This window comes from Dipodomys merriami, unplaced genomic scaffold, assembly GCF_024711535.1.
Source record: "Dipodomys merriami isolate MVZ:Mamm:240054 unplaced genomic scaffold, mDipMer1.0.p SCAF_1, whole genome shotgun sequence".
Taxonomy (NCBI): Eukaryota; Metazoa; Chordata; class Mammalia; order Rodentia; family Heteromyidae; genus Dipodomys; species Dipodomys merriami.
In genome coordinates, this window is record NW_027202270.1 from 83,749,548 (window position 1) to 83,766,893 (window position 17,346).

Sequence of the window (17,346 nt, forward strand, 5' to 3'; positions counted from 1 at the left end):
AAATGAAAAGGGAAGGGAAGAGGGGTAAGAGTGATAGACAGGTGAGTACGATCAAAGGATAATATATACATGTGTGAAACTCTTATGTACAATTTAATATTTATCAATAAAATGACTTTAACTTGTGAAATTTACTTTGAAATATATAGATATGCAACATTATTGTTGAAGGCTTTCAAGTAGAAGGCAAAGATTTAACTTAAGGCAGAACCTATTTTCTGCTGACAGCTGTCATTGTTGACATACGCCTCTGATCATGCAAAGACTGAAAGTTCGGGCTGGTAGGTTAGGACATGGGGAATAAACTGACCCAGACCTTTTGAAGAAGGACAATGCTTGAGCTTGAACAAGAAAGGGTATTTTAGAGGCCACGGCTTCAAAGCCAACTTGGAAGTATATCTTGAAATTAACCTAGTGGAAACTGCAGGGCAGTGACATTCTGAACTTGGGGGCTGGTTCACAGGTCAAGATGCAGACGGATGACAAGACACTGAGTAATGGGGGTCACTGGATACTGATTGTACACCAAATGATGTGAAAATCTGTATGTTATACTGGGGATTTTGAAGCTTATCTAAGTCCCAGAGAGATATTAAATAGAAAAGCTTTTACAACAGGAATATAAAAAGATGATCAATGATGTCTGAGAAAGATCAGTCAGCAAAAGTATTGAGGTGATTAGACATGGAGTGGAAATGAGAGGAGGCTTCAGCTGCAATCCAGACAGAAGAAACAGACCTGAAAATTACTATGGAACAGAACTGGCAAGAAGCACTGAATCAGGGAGACTGAATAGGTCCATTGTGGCTCCAGGAAGATATGAGGGAAAACAAGAGTTAGCTTTTGTCTGTGGTGGGAATATGGGGTAGGCTTACAGAGTCTGAGCTGGGTGTGGAAGGATTCTGTCTGATAGAGGAGAGGCGACCTAGATACAGGTACAGGAAGTTTATAGTGTGCTTAGGCACAGGATGTGGCCACAGTATGTGGACTAGAAAGGTTCCAGCTCAGGTACAGTAAGGAAAAATGCTTGATTCAGTAGCCAAGCGCTATAATTAGATGAACTGGTAAAAAACTTGGAGAAGGCACTGCAGACCATCTAAGTCATTTATCTGAGATAAGATGCAAGTAAGAACAGATAGGGCAAAGGAAGTAGGAGCAGAAAGACAATGGCAACTTTTGCAGGACATTATGAGCCACAAAATGTGGTCACTGATCAGACTGGTCCTGGGAGGCTGGGTGAATATGATGTGATAAAACAAAGTCTGTATCAGCAAGAAAGCAGAACAGAGTGAGGAGTGACCTGTGAAGGACATGTAGTTGGCCACAGTGAGGACTGGTTTAAAAGCCTATTTCTAAGAGCTCACTTGCTTAAAGAATTTGTTTATAGAATGAGTAGGAGAGTACCACAGTGCTGCCCCCAGAGTTCTCCTACAGCCTTTATGATGAAATAAAGCCCCAAACAGGCATAATATTCAAAGTACCTATATGCAAATGAAACCATGTAACTTGAGGGGATTGGTAATGTTGGGAGAGATGGAAGAATGATGGAAGGAGTGATAATGACCAAGATGCTCTGTACACATTAACTGATATGCTGAATTGAAATTCCTTTGTACAACTACTTAGGAATAATAATAATAATAATGATAATAAATGAAGCAATGGTACTCACTGGATACTATGTTAAAAATGAACTATACAACTTGTAGGTGGGATGAGAGGTAAAAACAGAGAGCAAGGGGTGACACTGACTTAATGTAACTATAACTCCTCTGTATATCATCTTTATAATAATACTAAAAAACTTAAAATATGACAAATAAATACATATATAATAAACAAAGCCCCTACTGGGCTGGCATTTGTGGACTGTGCTCTGGTAAACACAGCCCAATGCTGAAGTGGCCAGAGCCCCTTGTCTCCTGTCCCTCCCAGCCTCAAGAGCTTATGTGTGGTCAATGCACCTACTCTGGCGGTAGAGTTCAATAAATCTCTTCTGATACTGTATTAGTTCAGCTCGGCTGGGCACTTCATCAATCTTGCGATGTAAAATTGCTATTTCTCGATTCCTTCGAGCCTACATGGAAAGATAGGAGGAAATAATACTACTTGGCCAAAGGTTTTACATATTCCCCAGGTGGAGATTGCCCCAACTTCCATCTGAGCCCAACCACATTCCCTGAAATGAAGATACAGAATCCTGAGACTGGCTTCAGTTCCCCACTTGTGAAACTAATTGACTTTCTCCCTTTATAACATGTGGGAGGAGGTGTATTATAGATTGAACCTTGAATGGCATCAGGGTTATAGACCTGGGCACAGGTAAGTAAGGAACCCATACCTGAATATAGAAAGTATGTCATTCCACTGTCCATCCAAAATACATTCTAAATTCCTCAGCTTGGTTGAAAAGCACTAGTTTACTTTTTTACTTTTTTTAATTTCTCATGGACTAGGGAAATTTCCCTATGAACTGAATGTGCAATACAGTGAAGTGCAGTGATGCAAAGGGAATAGCTACTGCAGGAGCAAACCAGTCAGCCCACACATGCCTCCATTCATATTCTGAAGGCTCAGGACACTGGGATCTCAGCATTGACTTCATTCCTCCTGTCAGCCAATCCTCCTGTTCTTCAGGTCTGTTTCACTCACAGAAGCAGAAGTGTCCTCGAATTTACTCGGTAGCACAGACTCCAAGTGGAAATGTACTATCAACTCATCTAACCTAACCCAAAATTAGTTCCTTGCAACTCTAGCTGTATGGAAGCATCAAATCTCCATTTGGCCAAAGTACCTCATAGGTGCTTAGGCTCTGACTTGTATTTTATTCCCCTTGGAACAGAATATTGAATAAGTATTTAAGTTTTAATTTGCCTTAAACCTTCCCTACTTCAGCAGCGTCTTCTCACCAATATTTAAATATGCTCAAATCCATCACTTTTAATAAAAGACCCTTCTTTAAACCTCATTACCTTTCAAGCCACCAGCCTGCCTCTTTCTCTTTCCTTTCATGGCAGCCTCACTCAGAGCCATGCCTGCTCCCCACAGTGCCCCATCATCCTTTTCCCCCCTCTTTGTGGATTGATGATTTTGGCTGCTCTTGCCAAAGTCATGGTAGATCTTCCCAAGGTCATAGCCAATGGATGAGGATTAGCCTATAGCTTTCTAGATGCTAGACAGCACTTCCCATGCTCTCCTCTGTGCTCACTGCTCAGCCTCCTCTGTGAACTGCTCTTGCTTCCCACCTTGCTGGCACAGCAGCTCAGTGTCAGCCACATGGTGGATTCCTCTTTCCCTTGGCTGCTCCTTCTATGTGTGCTTAGCAGGGTTTACACTGTCTACATTGCCACAGCCTCAGTCAGCACTGACCAAACACAGACATGAATCTCCTCCTCAAACTGTTCCGAGAATACTGACAGTCACTTACTCCTTGGATCTATCTATTTAGTTAAATACCCAGAAAGATGTCACTGGCATTCTTGTCACACGCCCATCCTATTTCTTCTGTTTTATGCTTTTTCTTAGCAACACACACACACACACACACACACACACACACACACACACACACACACACACACACATACACACACACACACACACACACACACACACACACCAGAAACTTAGCATCACACGCCCATCCTATTTCTTCTGTTTTATGCTTTTTCTTGCCACCATCACCAAATTATTTTTTTAACTTCAGCTTTCCTCAAGCTGCTCTGAAGCTGCCCTTAATAGATATTTCCACATAAATTCCCTTGCATCTTGATGGTTATGGGCATTCAATTCTCAACCAGCCAGGTCCCAGAGGCTGAGTCATACCATTTACTGTTCCTGAGCCCTGACCTGCAAGGTAGAAACTGTAGGGAGCTTTCAGCCTAAGTTTCCAAATATGAGGCAGTAGTGTTCTGATTTTATTTCATTCTATGTCTTGTTGAAGATTAGATCAGCACAAGAATATATCTGACTCACCCAAAACTGACCCCCAAACTCAGCAAAATAACTAGGAGCCAGAAAGGGAAGAAGCAGGATCTTACAGGCCTCTGCTACCTGTTGACCACTCTCACCATAGCCTGGCCTTTCCATCCCAAAGAATATAGAGGAGGGCAGCCTGAGTCCAGTGCAATTTATAGCTCTTCAGTTTCCATGAGCTGGATACTAGCCAAGAAAGGGATTAAAATTTTGTACTGTGTATATTTAATTTCAGAAATTGTTTTAACTTTGACTCTGCATTTAGTTCTAGAGCTGGCTTTAAAAGCTACTTCCCAACATTTGATGTCATTCTCTCAAGTCCATGGTTATCAGATATTTTTATGGGGCATCTAACTAAAGAGGAAAAGTACTGGAACTTGAATCCTGCCTTTGGCAACTCAAATTCTGCCTCTGGGAAAGAATTTAACCTATGTGTATTCACTTTTTTCATGTAACACAAGAGACTTACAATATTTACTCTCTACATGGGGTGAAGTTAAACTCAAATGAGTGACAGAGAAAGTAAGACACCAATGTGTGATGCTATTACCATTTTAAATCATGATGACTCTCCAGATAGAAACAGGACTGTAGGTATCATTCTTGTTACCTGATCTCTCTAGTTCTCAGACACTAAGACATTCTACTTCAGTAACTTCCTACCTAGTCAGATGTATCTATAGACTGTTAGTTCTTGTTACTTACCTGTAGTAAACGAATCTTATAGAGTTTCTCTTTCTCCATATTATACCGTCTGTCTAGATCTTCCTAAAAATGTGAAAAGACCAGAATTATTTGGGAATGAAAAACATTCATTCTTTGGTGGGGGGTCTTTAAAACTTAATATATTGTTTTATCATATTTCCTATCTCAATCCCTCAAATTTCTGTTCTCAAATGCCCAAGCTCAGGATCAGGGTCTTATCTGACATGAGGCTCTTGATATTTTTCACATTATGTTTAAAACTCCTTTCATCAAGATTCCAGGAAGAATCCAGTGGTTCTTAAGTGTAGGGCCATGAGCCCTTACCATTCCATACTTCAAATCTATATTTGGATTTTTTTCTGTCTTGATTTTTGTGTGTGCTAGTCCGAGGGCTTGAATTTAGAGGCTGAGCATTGTCCCTGAGCTTTTTTGCTCAAGCCTAACACTCTACTAATGAGCCAGCTGTACTTCTGGTTTTTGATAGTTAACTGGAGATAAGTGTCTCATGGACTTTCCTGCCCAGATTGGCTTTGAACTGGGATCCTCAGATCTCAGTCTCCTGAGTAGCTAGGATTACAGGCATGTACTGTTGGCCGGCTTCAAGTCTTTCTTAACCACATCTAGCTGGTGGTTTTCACAATAGCAGGAGAACACTTTGTATCATAGCAGAACACTCTTTTGGACAGCACTGAGGTAGAGAATAGAGACTAGTCCCACACTGAACTGTACAGTGGGAGACATGGATGGACAGTTTATTGACTCAGAGAAAGCTAAAAGACAGAATGCATATGTATAAATAAACACACACACACCAGCTCAGCTTAGCTTCAGGAAACATATGTCACTGTGGGAGTCCTGAGGCCCATTCTTCTGGCCTTGAAAAGGCCAACAGTTAGAGCTTCCTTCCTTCCTCTCCCATCCACTTTCTTTCCTTTTCCTTTCCCCTAGAGGTTTGTGGATGTGCTGAGAACACTGGCTTAATTCAGAACAAGGTCAGCAAACTTTAGTCTGTAAACTAAATCCTCTAGCTTTGGGTCAAATTTATCTCTATGTCAATATTTGTAAATAAAACTTTATTAGACTATAGTTGCATGCATTCATTCATACAGTGACTATGACTTCTTTATCAGTTGTGCCACAAAGCTCAACAGACTTATTACTTGATCCTTTACAGAAAAAGTTTGGCAACCTTGGTATATGGTAGAGAAAAAATTTTTTTCCCTACACACTACCCTCTCCCCTCAGAGCCCAAGGGCTATGACAAGTACATGTGTCCAACACAGGCTTTTCCCCTGATCAGTTAAAATGGTAACATGAAAGCAGAATTCCAGCACACCGAATTGGGAGAAAAACTCACTGGAATGGTGGCATTGAGGGCCTTCCCAATAAGTTCCTGCCTCTATCTGAAGAGCAGGTGTATAAAGTGGCATAATGTCCCTAAAAGCCCAGCAGATGAGGAGGCAGTTGTACAGACATTCAGGGAGGCCAGAAAGCTGTCTGGGGAGAAAAGAAAGCTAGCTGCCACACCCTTTATGCCTGTCTGTAGATGGGCAGGTACTTACATTGTAAGTCAGTGTGGAGGTCAGGGCTCCATGAGGCTCTCCATTGGAAAGGGTCTAAAAGGATGAAAATATAGGAATATAATCAATACCTTTCCTGAGTAAGGGGAATGGAACAGCAGTTAAGAGTATAGTTGTAGACAGGAGTGTGAGGTGGGGAAACAGCAGAGCTAAGCGGAACCTTGACTCTTACCAAGCATATCTGAAAAGAGAATAGAAACCACACAGCCTGTATATGAGAACAGTGGTTTAAACTGTTTTGAAGTATCTGACAGTTATACCCTAATGAGCTAAACTGTGATTCTCTTCAGTGAAACAATCCCTTTATAAAAAGATATGCTGAGGATAGAAATGGGACCTGGAACTCAGTTATCTGAACAAAATCGGGGTGGCTGAGCTGATGGCTCATGCTTTAGAATTTCCAAACTGGAGACTACTCAAAGGCAGCCTATGTGGTGATGGTCCCAGAACAAGCTGGCAATCCTGGTTCTGTTGCTCATCTATCCCAACATCTCATAGAGTTAAAAGTCATGTTGCAAAAGGCAATCCAAAAGATGCTTTTACTGGGCTTTATGAATTAACTAAATCTGGACACTTAGTCTTCCACTCCCCAGCCTACACTTTGCACATTTGATCTGACCTCTTCCCTGCTGCAGTCACTTTATAATCACCCTGGACTTCAGGAAAGAACAATATAAACATCTAGACAAACTGACCCTAAAACAGGCAATGTCATCTTATCATCTTAAAAAACCTGCCAAAAACTCAAGAGACCACCTGCCAGGCAGCTTGTTTCTATTCTGTTTCAGTGGTAAAATAACTTTTCTGGAACTCCTACAGAGACAAAGACTAATGATCTACCAGGCTATAGCTCCCCAACTTAGCCTATTTAACCTGAAGCCAATGTCTGTATCTCCGAGGATGGCTAAAGATGTATGTATGTACTCCTCCCAACTTTCCCTATTTAACCTGAAGCCAATGAAGATGGTTGAAGATGTATATATGTACTCAAGTGCTGTCTTCCCAGGGCTGCCATGTAATAATCTCCTTTCTCTGCCCTTCACCATGTCTCTTTATTAGCATATGGGGAAAATGGACCTACCTAACAGGGGACTCCAAGATTTTGTTCCTGGGTCTGAAAACCTAGTTTTAATATGGCCCAGCAAAAAGGAAGCCCCTGTAAGGCTGGGGTCTCCTGTTGAGGACAGTGGTCTTCCAAATCCCAGAATGATCACTGGAGAAGACCAGGCCCATTGTTGGGAACTTGGAGGGCTCCTGGTACTACTAGCTTGGAAGAATCTTTCCCCTTCCTTGGAGCTTAGATTCTCCTTCATTTATGGGTAAAGGGGGTTTGTAATCAATGGGTCTACAGCTATTCCAGGTCTCCCATCCTAAACACAAGGACTCTCAGGAAAAAAAATTAAAAAAAACAAAAAACTCTGAATGAGTACGACAGTATGACAGGAACAAAATCAGAGAGCCCTACAAATTTTACTTAGTCAGAGAAAGACATTATATTCCTATTCTATTATATAAGAATGTTCAATGGAATTCTACTCTAGTTCCCTAGAAGAACGATGGAGATTCATTGGGTTAGATGTGGCTGCTCTCACAGCTCTAGGGCTCTAGTAGAAATCCACCACTGCTCTCCTCCTTCACATTTACGGTTACCTTTTGTCATTAGCCTGAGTAGAGAGGAGGGAATGGATAAACTAAAGGAAACTTAAAGAACAGACTATGTGGGAAACAACTGAGACATTTCCTAAATGTAATCAAGAGAGGTCTGAGTTGTATGACCTGACAATTCATGTCTCTGGTTGCTCCTCCACATCCACTATGGCCTTTTTACCTCAAAAGGAGAGACATTAAAAACTCGCCCACTTACAGGCTAGGTTCAGTAAACTGGCTTTCACACAGATTGCTGGTTAATCCTGAAGAAATCATTTAATGTAGTGATAATGTGGCTGCTAGTCTTGAGGACACACTTACCTTTTCATCATCTCCTGGTTCTCTCTCAGCTTTGAGGTTTTCAATTTCCTGTTGAAGCCGTGCCATCTCCTCCTTGAAGAGCAATATAAACATTTACAAAAATCCGACAAGCTAGAAACTGGATCTTATTTTCTCTTTCATAAGTTCATAAGAGGGTAAAAAACAAACAAACAAGCAAACAAAAAAAAACAACCTGGAATTAGCTGCTCGGATGCCAATTTCCAGCTTAGGAAGGTATTTTTCAGGAAGAGGGAGGCAGACATGCCCTCCATTTACTAGGGCTTTTCTTTCTTTCATCAGTCCTGGGGCTTGAATTCAGGGCTTGGGTCTTGTCTCTAGCCTTTTTGTGCTCAAGGCTAGTGCTCTACCATGTGAGTCATAGCACTACTTCTAGCCTTTTCTGAGTAATTTATTGGAGATAAGAGTCTCAAGGATTTTTCTGCCTGGGCTGGCTTCTGACCATGATCCTCAGATCTTAGCCTCCTAAGTAGCTAGGATTACAGGCATGAGCTACTGGTACCCAGCCAGGAGGCCTTTCTTTCTGAAGGGCTAGTGAAATGTGCAGTAATAGCTGGCACAATGAGTGGCACTGAACCTGGTTTCAACAGACTTGTTTGCCTCTTCTTCATAGTCTGCCTTGGCCTTATCTACCTGCTTAACATTTTCTCTCTACTTCACTAAGAGTCTCCTCCACTTGCCATCCTCCCTACATCCAGTAGCTCCCGTGTGGGATTGACCCTTTTTCTTCTGAAGCTTATATAAAACTAGTTGGGCCTCACTCCCTGCCTCCAACTGTATCAGCCTCATGAGATTTAAAAGTTCCTAGATGGTAGAAGCTTGGCCTTATGCATGTGACAGATAGACATCCCAGGCTTTGGAGGGCACCCCTGGCTTTGTATGTTTAATTTTTTAATTTTTAAAAACTTTTCAGTATGTATATTATTTTATATAAATATGAAGAGGCACTTAAGACATTCCACCTTTGTGTTTTCTTTCCTGGATATCCTCTTTTGGTCTCATTGTGTCTGGATACCTAGAATCTTGTATAATTTGTGATATCCCAGTATATTTTAGATATAATTTCTGCATATCAGAGAGAATGTATGCCATTTGTGTCTCTGAGCATTCCTCATATTTATATAAAATAATATACATACTGAAACTCCAAGATATGGAAACAAAAGAGGCCTCTTTTCTTTCGTTAAAGTTTTTAATGATTCTGTCCTCTTTACCTTATGGATGATGCATTCAAGTGTACATCTTCAGAAGGGTATAGAACTTGAGAAAAAAAAGGGTAAAAAGTGCAGCAGTGGAGCTCAATGAACACTGACCAAAGCGTACTATACAACTTGTGGGTGGAGATGGGAGGGAGGAACTTGGAGAGAATGAGGGAACAGAAGACATTATACTCATTACCTGACTCATGCAGTTGTAAGCCCTCTGTAAATAACCTCTATAACAATAATAAAGTAAATTTATTAAAAAAAAACCTTTCAAGATATTTGTAAATCAGATGATATTCTTGGTTTATACTCTCCATTTGGAGTTCTGGCACATGATTCCTATTTCACACCCTCTGCTATCCCTCCTGAGTCTGGCATACAACTGCTTGAAGAGTCTGCTTTTTATCCTGTCCTAGACGGCATGCCCCAACAGCACAGGGGAGGGAAAACAAGAGCTTTAATGAAAGTCCTGGCTTATTTACCAACACCAAAAAGACACTTACCCGGCAATGTGCTTTAAACTCCTGTTCCTGACTTTTCAGATTTTCATTCATGGCTACAAGTGCTCTCAGGTTCTGCAGAATACTGAGGAGAAAAGACCAAAAACTGACATAGTAGGTCATTATGGCTTCTTGAATTACAGCTAAAACCAGAGACCAGCTAAAAAGGACTGCCTTTTAATTTCTTTTGTCTCCCCAAGAATGTCTAATATGTTCTCTACAAATGGTAATGATTTCTATTCAGCTGACATTATTATTCATTTGTATGCCTTAGACCATCAGGGATCCAAACAAATATTACATTATACATTCTAGAATTAAAATGTCAACTGTGGAAACATCAATGAGTTTCAATAGTACTGGATATAATTAATGATGCCAATTATTCATCTGTACTCAGGGAATACACAGTATTGAAAGCCATTTTTAATATTCCTTCTGAAAAGAAAGCACATTGCTTCAGGCCATAACAACAGCCCAAGCTTAAAAATAAAATTGTCAGATGTCTGACAGCAGTCTCCTCCATTATCATAAAAGAAAAGTTTTAATCACAGGGCCAAGTAGTCTGCTACCAGTGTCCATTATTCTGGGAATGTTTATGACTTCACAATCAAGTATGCTGCACATGCCTTGCAGATTTTACTGCCCAAACAGTCAAACTGAAAGGGGCAAATGGTCAGTGCTGCTGCTTTTCTGACCACAGTTAATTTTACTTGGGGGAGAGAGGCACAACTGCAGCTTTGTCTGGACCCAAAAGACGGCAGTATCTCCTCCAAGGAGACAGGGCTGAATTACTGTGCAGTAACAGTAGATAGCTCCAGGGAGGAGGAATGGACAGGGACAGGAACATGAGGGGTACTTTTCCCCTCATGCCTTTGTATACTGTGAAAATATTGTTTTATTTTATGTAGTTTTAAATATTTACTTTGCAGTACTAGGGTTTGAACTTAAGGCCTTGTACTTGCTAGGCAGGCTTCTAGTACTGCATCATGCTGCAGTACTATTCTATAAAATAGAAAAACAAAAACCATGCTGCTCAGATGGAGGGGAATTGGGAAGAAAAGTGGGAAACTCAGTGCAGAACAAGCATATCAGCAAGTAAAGCATCAGTCACTCATTCTGAATAGATGACTTTAACCCACAATGGGGCCAGAACATATGACTTCCACTGCTCTGACCCCTGCTCAAAACAATTAAGCTACCAGATCCTGGCAAAATCACTTACTTCCCACCTGCTAAAACTTCTTACCTTGGATCAGCTTTTGCTTCTATCTTCTCCAGAGCTTCCTGCTCTTTGTCTAGTTTCTCATTGTGACTCTTCAACTGAAAGAGAGAATGGGGCATCCTTGTTGGGACCTGGGAGGAGAAGGGAGGGAGTGTTCCCAATTTCCTTCCTCCTGGCTCACACCTAGATCTTCAGTAAGTGGCCAAGCCCACCAGATTTGGCACTACATTAAGAAAAGAGATGGATGAGATAAATGAGATGGCAGGGAAGGCAGAATGAAAAGGCCAAAATCAGATTCTTCTAGACATATATTCTGCTGCTCACAGAAATCTTGGCAGTAGCTTCAAATCATAGCAGCAAATGGATGGGAAGCCAAAAGTGATGCCAAGAACAGATGCCTCTTGGTAGCAAGAAGAAGAGTTGCAAAAGAGAAAGAGATAGAGAGACAGAGACAGAGACAGAGGCAGATGGGTTTAAATCTCAAAATAAGACTGTCATAGCAGAATTAAAACTTTTTAGCCTCTTGAATAATTTGCCATTTTTTTCCTTTTGATGCACGAATGAAACTTTAAAAGTAACCCAGATTTTGCTGCATAAAGTGCACTATAAAACAGTATACTCCTATTTAAAATAGAAAGTAAAGTAGCTCTTTTACAATGATCTCTACTATCTACTGTTAGGAAAAGAAAAAAAAAATGGTGCTCTAAAAGTATCTGTTCCTCACCTGGTTTCCTTAGCAATCAGAAGTGGAATTTAAGCCATACTGGAAAGTGGGTTACATGGGTCAAATACTCCCACACCCTTCTTCCCCCTCCTTTGATACCCAAGAATTCAGACTTTGAGCTTTTATACAACCTGTTGCTTGAAAAGTGGGAGTCATTCTTGTGAGAGACCTTGCAGGTCCTTTTATGTGCCCCTTCCCTCTCAGACTGGTCTTCCTCAGGGAGTAATTCCCACCTCAGCCCACAGTCATCTCTCCTGTCAAAGTGCCTGATGGCTCAGTACATGGCTACACTGACAGCATCAAGTCATATAGCATCATGTAACTGTCCTGTGTCCTCACGGGGCATGTTACCTTGGAACAGCTTTTGCTTTTATCTTCTCCAGAACTGCCTGCTTTGTCCAGAGGCATGAACTCTGAGGACAGGACCACATCTCCTCCAGGGACAAGTGAAACTTGGTGTTCTAGTAGCAGCACTAGTCAGAAGCAACTCTTGACAGTGGGCCATGGAGGAAGGAGGATCTGCTTACCTCTGCTAGTGTTTTCTTCGTTTCATTGTATTTGGATTGTAGATTAGTATGATTTGCTTGTAGCTGTAAATGAAAGACAAAAGATATTTCCTTTCATTTGACTTTTATCTTAAGAGATGGGATGCATATGTATCCCAATTTCACAGAAAAGAACATTCATGACACCAGGATTAAAATGCAGATGTATGTAAATTTTCTATAGCTAACTAATCTGCCTGTAGACTACATGCTTCATTTCAGCACTAAAGATTCTGACACAGAGTATGAGGATTGGGTAAATATCTGATACAAGAAAGGGTTTAAGACTTCAACACTCAGACAAATAAATTACCTTTACCGCTTAGTTTCTTAATCGGAAACTCACATCTTACTCTTTCTGTCGTTTCCAGTTGGCCCAACTACATACCCAGGGATTATTACATGCTTCTGGCTGGCCATCTTTAATAACATTAATAGGGGCTGAGTGGAATGGCTTACATATATAATGCCAGCTATTCAGAAGTGAAGATTAACCTTGAGAATAGCAGTTTGAGGCCAGTCTGGGCAAAAAGTTAGCAAAAACCTCATCTGGACAGATAAACTAGGAATGGTAGTTCATGCCCATAATCCAGTGATGAAAGCGGTCATAGTAGGAGAATCTTAGGCACTCAGCAAAAATGTAAGATTCTCCCCTATAAATAATTAAAGCAAAACAGGGCTAAGAGTATGGCTCAAGTGGTAGAGTACCTGCTTAAGACATTTAAGATCCTAACTTCAAACCCAACCAAAACCAAAGCAAACAAAAAAACCATTAACTGTAAGACAAAAATACTAACTTCTTCCAGATGTTTGGTCTTCTGCAGAATCTGTTTGTTCAAGGAAATAACTTTCCGATGATGTAGCTGGGAGCTTCCTAGTTTTTCTGGACTTTCTTCAGCTGACAGCTCAGACTGCTATGGGAGAAAGCCCAACGCATTCAATTAATTCACCAGTTCACACATTCATTCCTATAAAGTCTGGATGAGACACTACTAGGTAGACAGTCACTAAGCCAGATCATCTATTAGTACTTCTTCAGAACCTCAGTCCAGAAGAGGTTTTCACAAAATGACTAAAGTTCTCATCAACAGAATCTGCATTCCTGACAATGAAAACAACAGTAAAAATACATGGGCAAAGATGAAGACAAAGCTCAAGTAATAGTGTATCTGCTGAGTAAGCTAGAGGTTCTGAGTTCAAATCCTGAAACCATCAAAAAAATTAAAAAATAAAACAGTAATAAACCACAATAATAAATAATAAGCAATAATACATAATATGGCTGTGGTTATGTTGATACAAAGACATTCTAGATTTTTTTTGGGGGGGGGTCTGGTCATGGGGCCTGAACTCTGGGCCTGGGCACTGTCCCTCAGCTCTTCAGCTCAAGGCTAGCACTCTACCACTTGAGCTACAGCGCCACTTCTGGCATTTTTCTTTTTGCTTATGTGGTGCTGAGGAATCGAACCCAGGGCCTTATGCATTCAAGGCAAGCACTCTACCACTGAGCCACCTTCCCAGCCCCATTCTAGATTCTTAAGTAGGGAAATAACAAGGTCATAGTACTATTTTCAGAAGACCATTCTGGAGTCATTGAGAGAATGATGAACAGATTCACTTTTATCAAATATTATAAGCAACCATTACAGTGTATAAGCACTTAGAAACACTTAAAATGAAACTGAGTCTCCTAACTTACTTTCCCCTATTATTTTTTTTTTCTTTCTGTTTTTCTAGTGTAATAGAGGATCTATCTGAAAGATTGCTGAGAGGCCAGGCAGAAGTCTTCTGTAACAGTATTTAAGTGAAGAGGGGATGAAGAAGAAGGGCTAAACAGGAATCTATAAAGACTTCCAGGACTGAGTGAGGTGAATAGGCAATGAGGCAACATTTGGAGAGAGAATGACCATTGCTGAGAAATTACAGACATGATATGAAAACAAACACTTGCTTTGAGAAACCCTGAGAAAAACAAACAAAAAGGTCTACCTTGTGGTAAAGTATTTTGAGGGTTATGAGAGATAAGGCTTTATTAAACAGTCAACTATCCCTCACAACATTTTCTTTTCTACTAAAAGTACCCCGAATTCCATCCTCATCTTTGATTTTAAGCCCAAATGTAACCAATTGTATGCTGACTTGACTTTCCCTGCATGTTTTACCAGTGATTATAGACTTGCAAGTTTAGAAGATGTACCCCTGGGGAAAAGAAATGGGAAGTGAGAAGGAGGAGAAATTACATGGTCATAACCATCATTAATTTTGGTTAAGGATTTCTATGAATAATTCAGTAGCATTATTAACAGATGAGTTTTGCTGCTTAGTAAGTCTGGAAGTGGGAAACAACCAGCTGAGCATGTTGCATTAAACAGTAAGAAACATCATTTTCTATCCTGTAGGCAGATAGTCTACAACAGAAATAGAAAACCTAAGCATTTGTATCACGATATATCTAGCCTTGAAACCTGAAACTTTGAAAAATGCCAACTAATATACTTCAACTTGTCAGATTTCTGGAAAAGGGAGTTACCTTTTAAAAATTAATTTTGGATACATCAGCTATTAATACCCTTAAGTCTGGGAATGAGGTGGTTTCTGAAAATTATTTGGGAGCAGAAGGAAAGAGGGAGGAGGAAATATCATCCTTCCTTATTTCTACATCACTTTCCAGAAATAAAATATCCACTTTGACTAGATCACCTTGACTTATGTCATTAATTTGGCCACATTTGTACATTACATACTTAATGGCTTTTTTATTATTTCACAGGGCCACATGGCTGTGGATATGTTGATAACATACAGGCAACAGGACACTATTTGAGGGAAAGAAAGGAAGTAATAAGATCATAGAGAACCTTGGTAAGACCATTGGTTTTTAATATCCAACTTAGATTCCTTGATACTGATTTCCTGAGCACTTTTTAGAAAGTAAAAATGTTCAGAACCACTACTTTAAGGGGCCTAGCTCACTTCAAAATTTATTCATTGACTAGAAATACAAGAATTTATCCACTGTTTGGGACAGATAATGGAGCAGGCCCACTAACAGGTGGTGCTTCATTTCATAATACTAAGAGGAGAAAGTATCTGTTCTTACTCTGCTACTGTATAGGTTATTCAAACATAGACAAAATGCTTTCATTACACAGAAGAAATCCTGTAGTCTTTTCAAACATCAGTATTATAGGATACCCTCTAAGAAACAAAGGCTTTCAAAATACTTTCAATACTAATTAACACATTCATTCTCTGTGGAGTCTCTTAAATTTGCAGTATAAAGCATTAATGCACACCAGGATACTCAGTGCCATTTCCATATTAAAATGACTAATAATACATATGTAGGACAATTATACATATAAATTTGTAAGCTCCTACATTTTCCTTGGGTGTAGCCATACTGTAATAGGAAGCTGATCTGTGTAACAAGTTTTGGAACAGATAAACTAGTATTCCAGACATGAAGTGAAGAAAGTTCTCAACCTAGTTATTGGAAAGTGAAAATTCTATTTTTCAAACATATGTTTTATTCAGCAGTCTAATCTTTCTTTTTTCAAATACCCCCTTAAAGCCAAGAGAGCTCAGAATGAAGAATGAAGTAGGTCCTTCCAGCAGTAAATCTCATCCAACAGTGTATTCACTAATAGTCACAATGGAAAAGAAAGCCAAAGATAATCATGTTGCATCCTGAACCAGAGCAAAGCTGGGTAGACAGGAAAGAGGTAGCTTCTGAACCCTTGACAGAATTAAATACCATGGCATCTTGACTGTCTATTTGCAAAATGCAATAGTGTCAAAGAAAGCCAACCATCTACAAATACATCTTTTGTACTTATACTGGAGAGAGGGCTCAAGTGCTAAACTAATTTTATTCAGCAATTTCAGGTTAAGGACATGCTTTCAAAACTACAATGTCGGTTAAGATAAAATCTTATGCAGATTCAATGTTTTCTAATACTTGATAGTCACAACTTCTGTTCTTAAGAGGGAATAGATTTAAATGTCATTCAATAGTATTACTTCAGTTCCAAATGACAATGCCCAAGAGAAACCACAAATGACTACATTTACTAAAATGACATAATTACAGAACTGAAAAAAGACCTGAAAGGTTACCAATATATTAACCTTTTTGTTGGTGCTGGAGATCAAACCCAGTGTCTTGCACATGAATGACTGCATTCCCACAGCTAGACCCAGAACTTCTCTCTTTCATTCCCTTCATCAAAGCATGGTCGCTGAACTGGTAATAAAAGGATCACTATCTCACAAAGTGTCATAGTTCTCCATATGGACTGGAGGAACGTCAGGGTCTGGAATCTTCACCAATCCTCAGTGGAAAATAAGTCAACAGATTAAATACAGTATTTATTTATTTATTCTAAACCCAAGAGCTCACATGAGTGCTATATAATTTTTTTTGGAAGACGGGAACATGGAAGTAGGAGTCCAAGATGGTAATGTACCCAATCGAAGTGGCTTTTTATTCCCCTGGAAGTACTTGTTAATCTTAAACTTTGATTTTTATAATCTAGTAACAACTGCTCCACATAATCTTGACATTGGTATAAGAGTAAAAAATATGCAATGAAGCTGGGTGCTAGTAGCTCCTGTCTATAATCCTAGCTACTCAGGAAGCTAAGATCTGAGGATTGAGGTTTGAAGGCAGCCTGGGCAGGAAAGCTCATAAGATTCTTATCTCCAATTATTGGAAAAAAAAAACTGTACTTGAGGTAAAACCCAGGCCCCGATTTCAGGTTCCATGATGAGCATTAAAAAACAGCAACAAAAAACCACAATGAGACCTTGTAAGAATAGCCCCATGTAGTCCTTCAATTTAAATTCATGCACTACCCAGATGGCCCAATTAAACTTTAAGTCAGGACTACATGTAAAAT

General features: G+C 39.9%; 1 protein-coding gene across 3 annotated transcripts in view; it reads right to left on the reverse strand.

Annotated features, from left to right (window-relative positions):
• Window positions 1-17,346, reverse strand: part of Ccdc93 (coiled-coil domain containing 93) — a 78,210-nt gene that overhangs the window by 14,340 nt on the left and 46,524 nt on the right. For 2 of the 3 annotated variants that reach the window (XM_070024434.1, XM_070024454.1), the window contains exons 12-19: window positions 13,243-13,359; window positions 12,428-12,490; window positions 11,201-11,274; window positions 9,955-10,036; window positions 8,229-8,300; window positions 6,243-6,296; window positions 4,681-4,743; window positions 1,969-2,077 (exon numbers count right to left, since the gene is read on the reverse strand). In XM_070024434.1, coding sequence (XP_069880535.1) covers window positions 1,969-2,077; window positions 4,681-4,743; window positions 6,243-6,296; window positions 8,229-8,300; window positions 9,955-10,036; window positions 11,201-11,274; window positions 12,428-12,490; window positions 13,243-13,359 — 634 coding nt within the window. The remainder of the gene's footprint in view (window positions 1-1,968; window positions 2,078-4,680; window positions 4,744-6,242; window positions 6,297-8,228; window positions 8,301-9,954; window positions 10,037-11,200; window positions 11,275-12,427; window positions 12,491-13,242; window positions 13,360-17,346) is intronic. The other variant, XM_070024444.1, reaches the window with a different exon arrangement.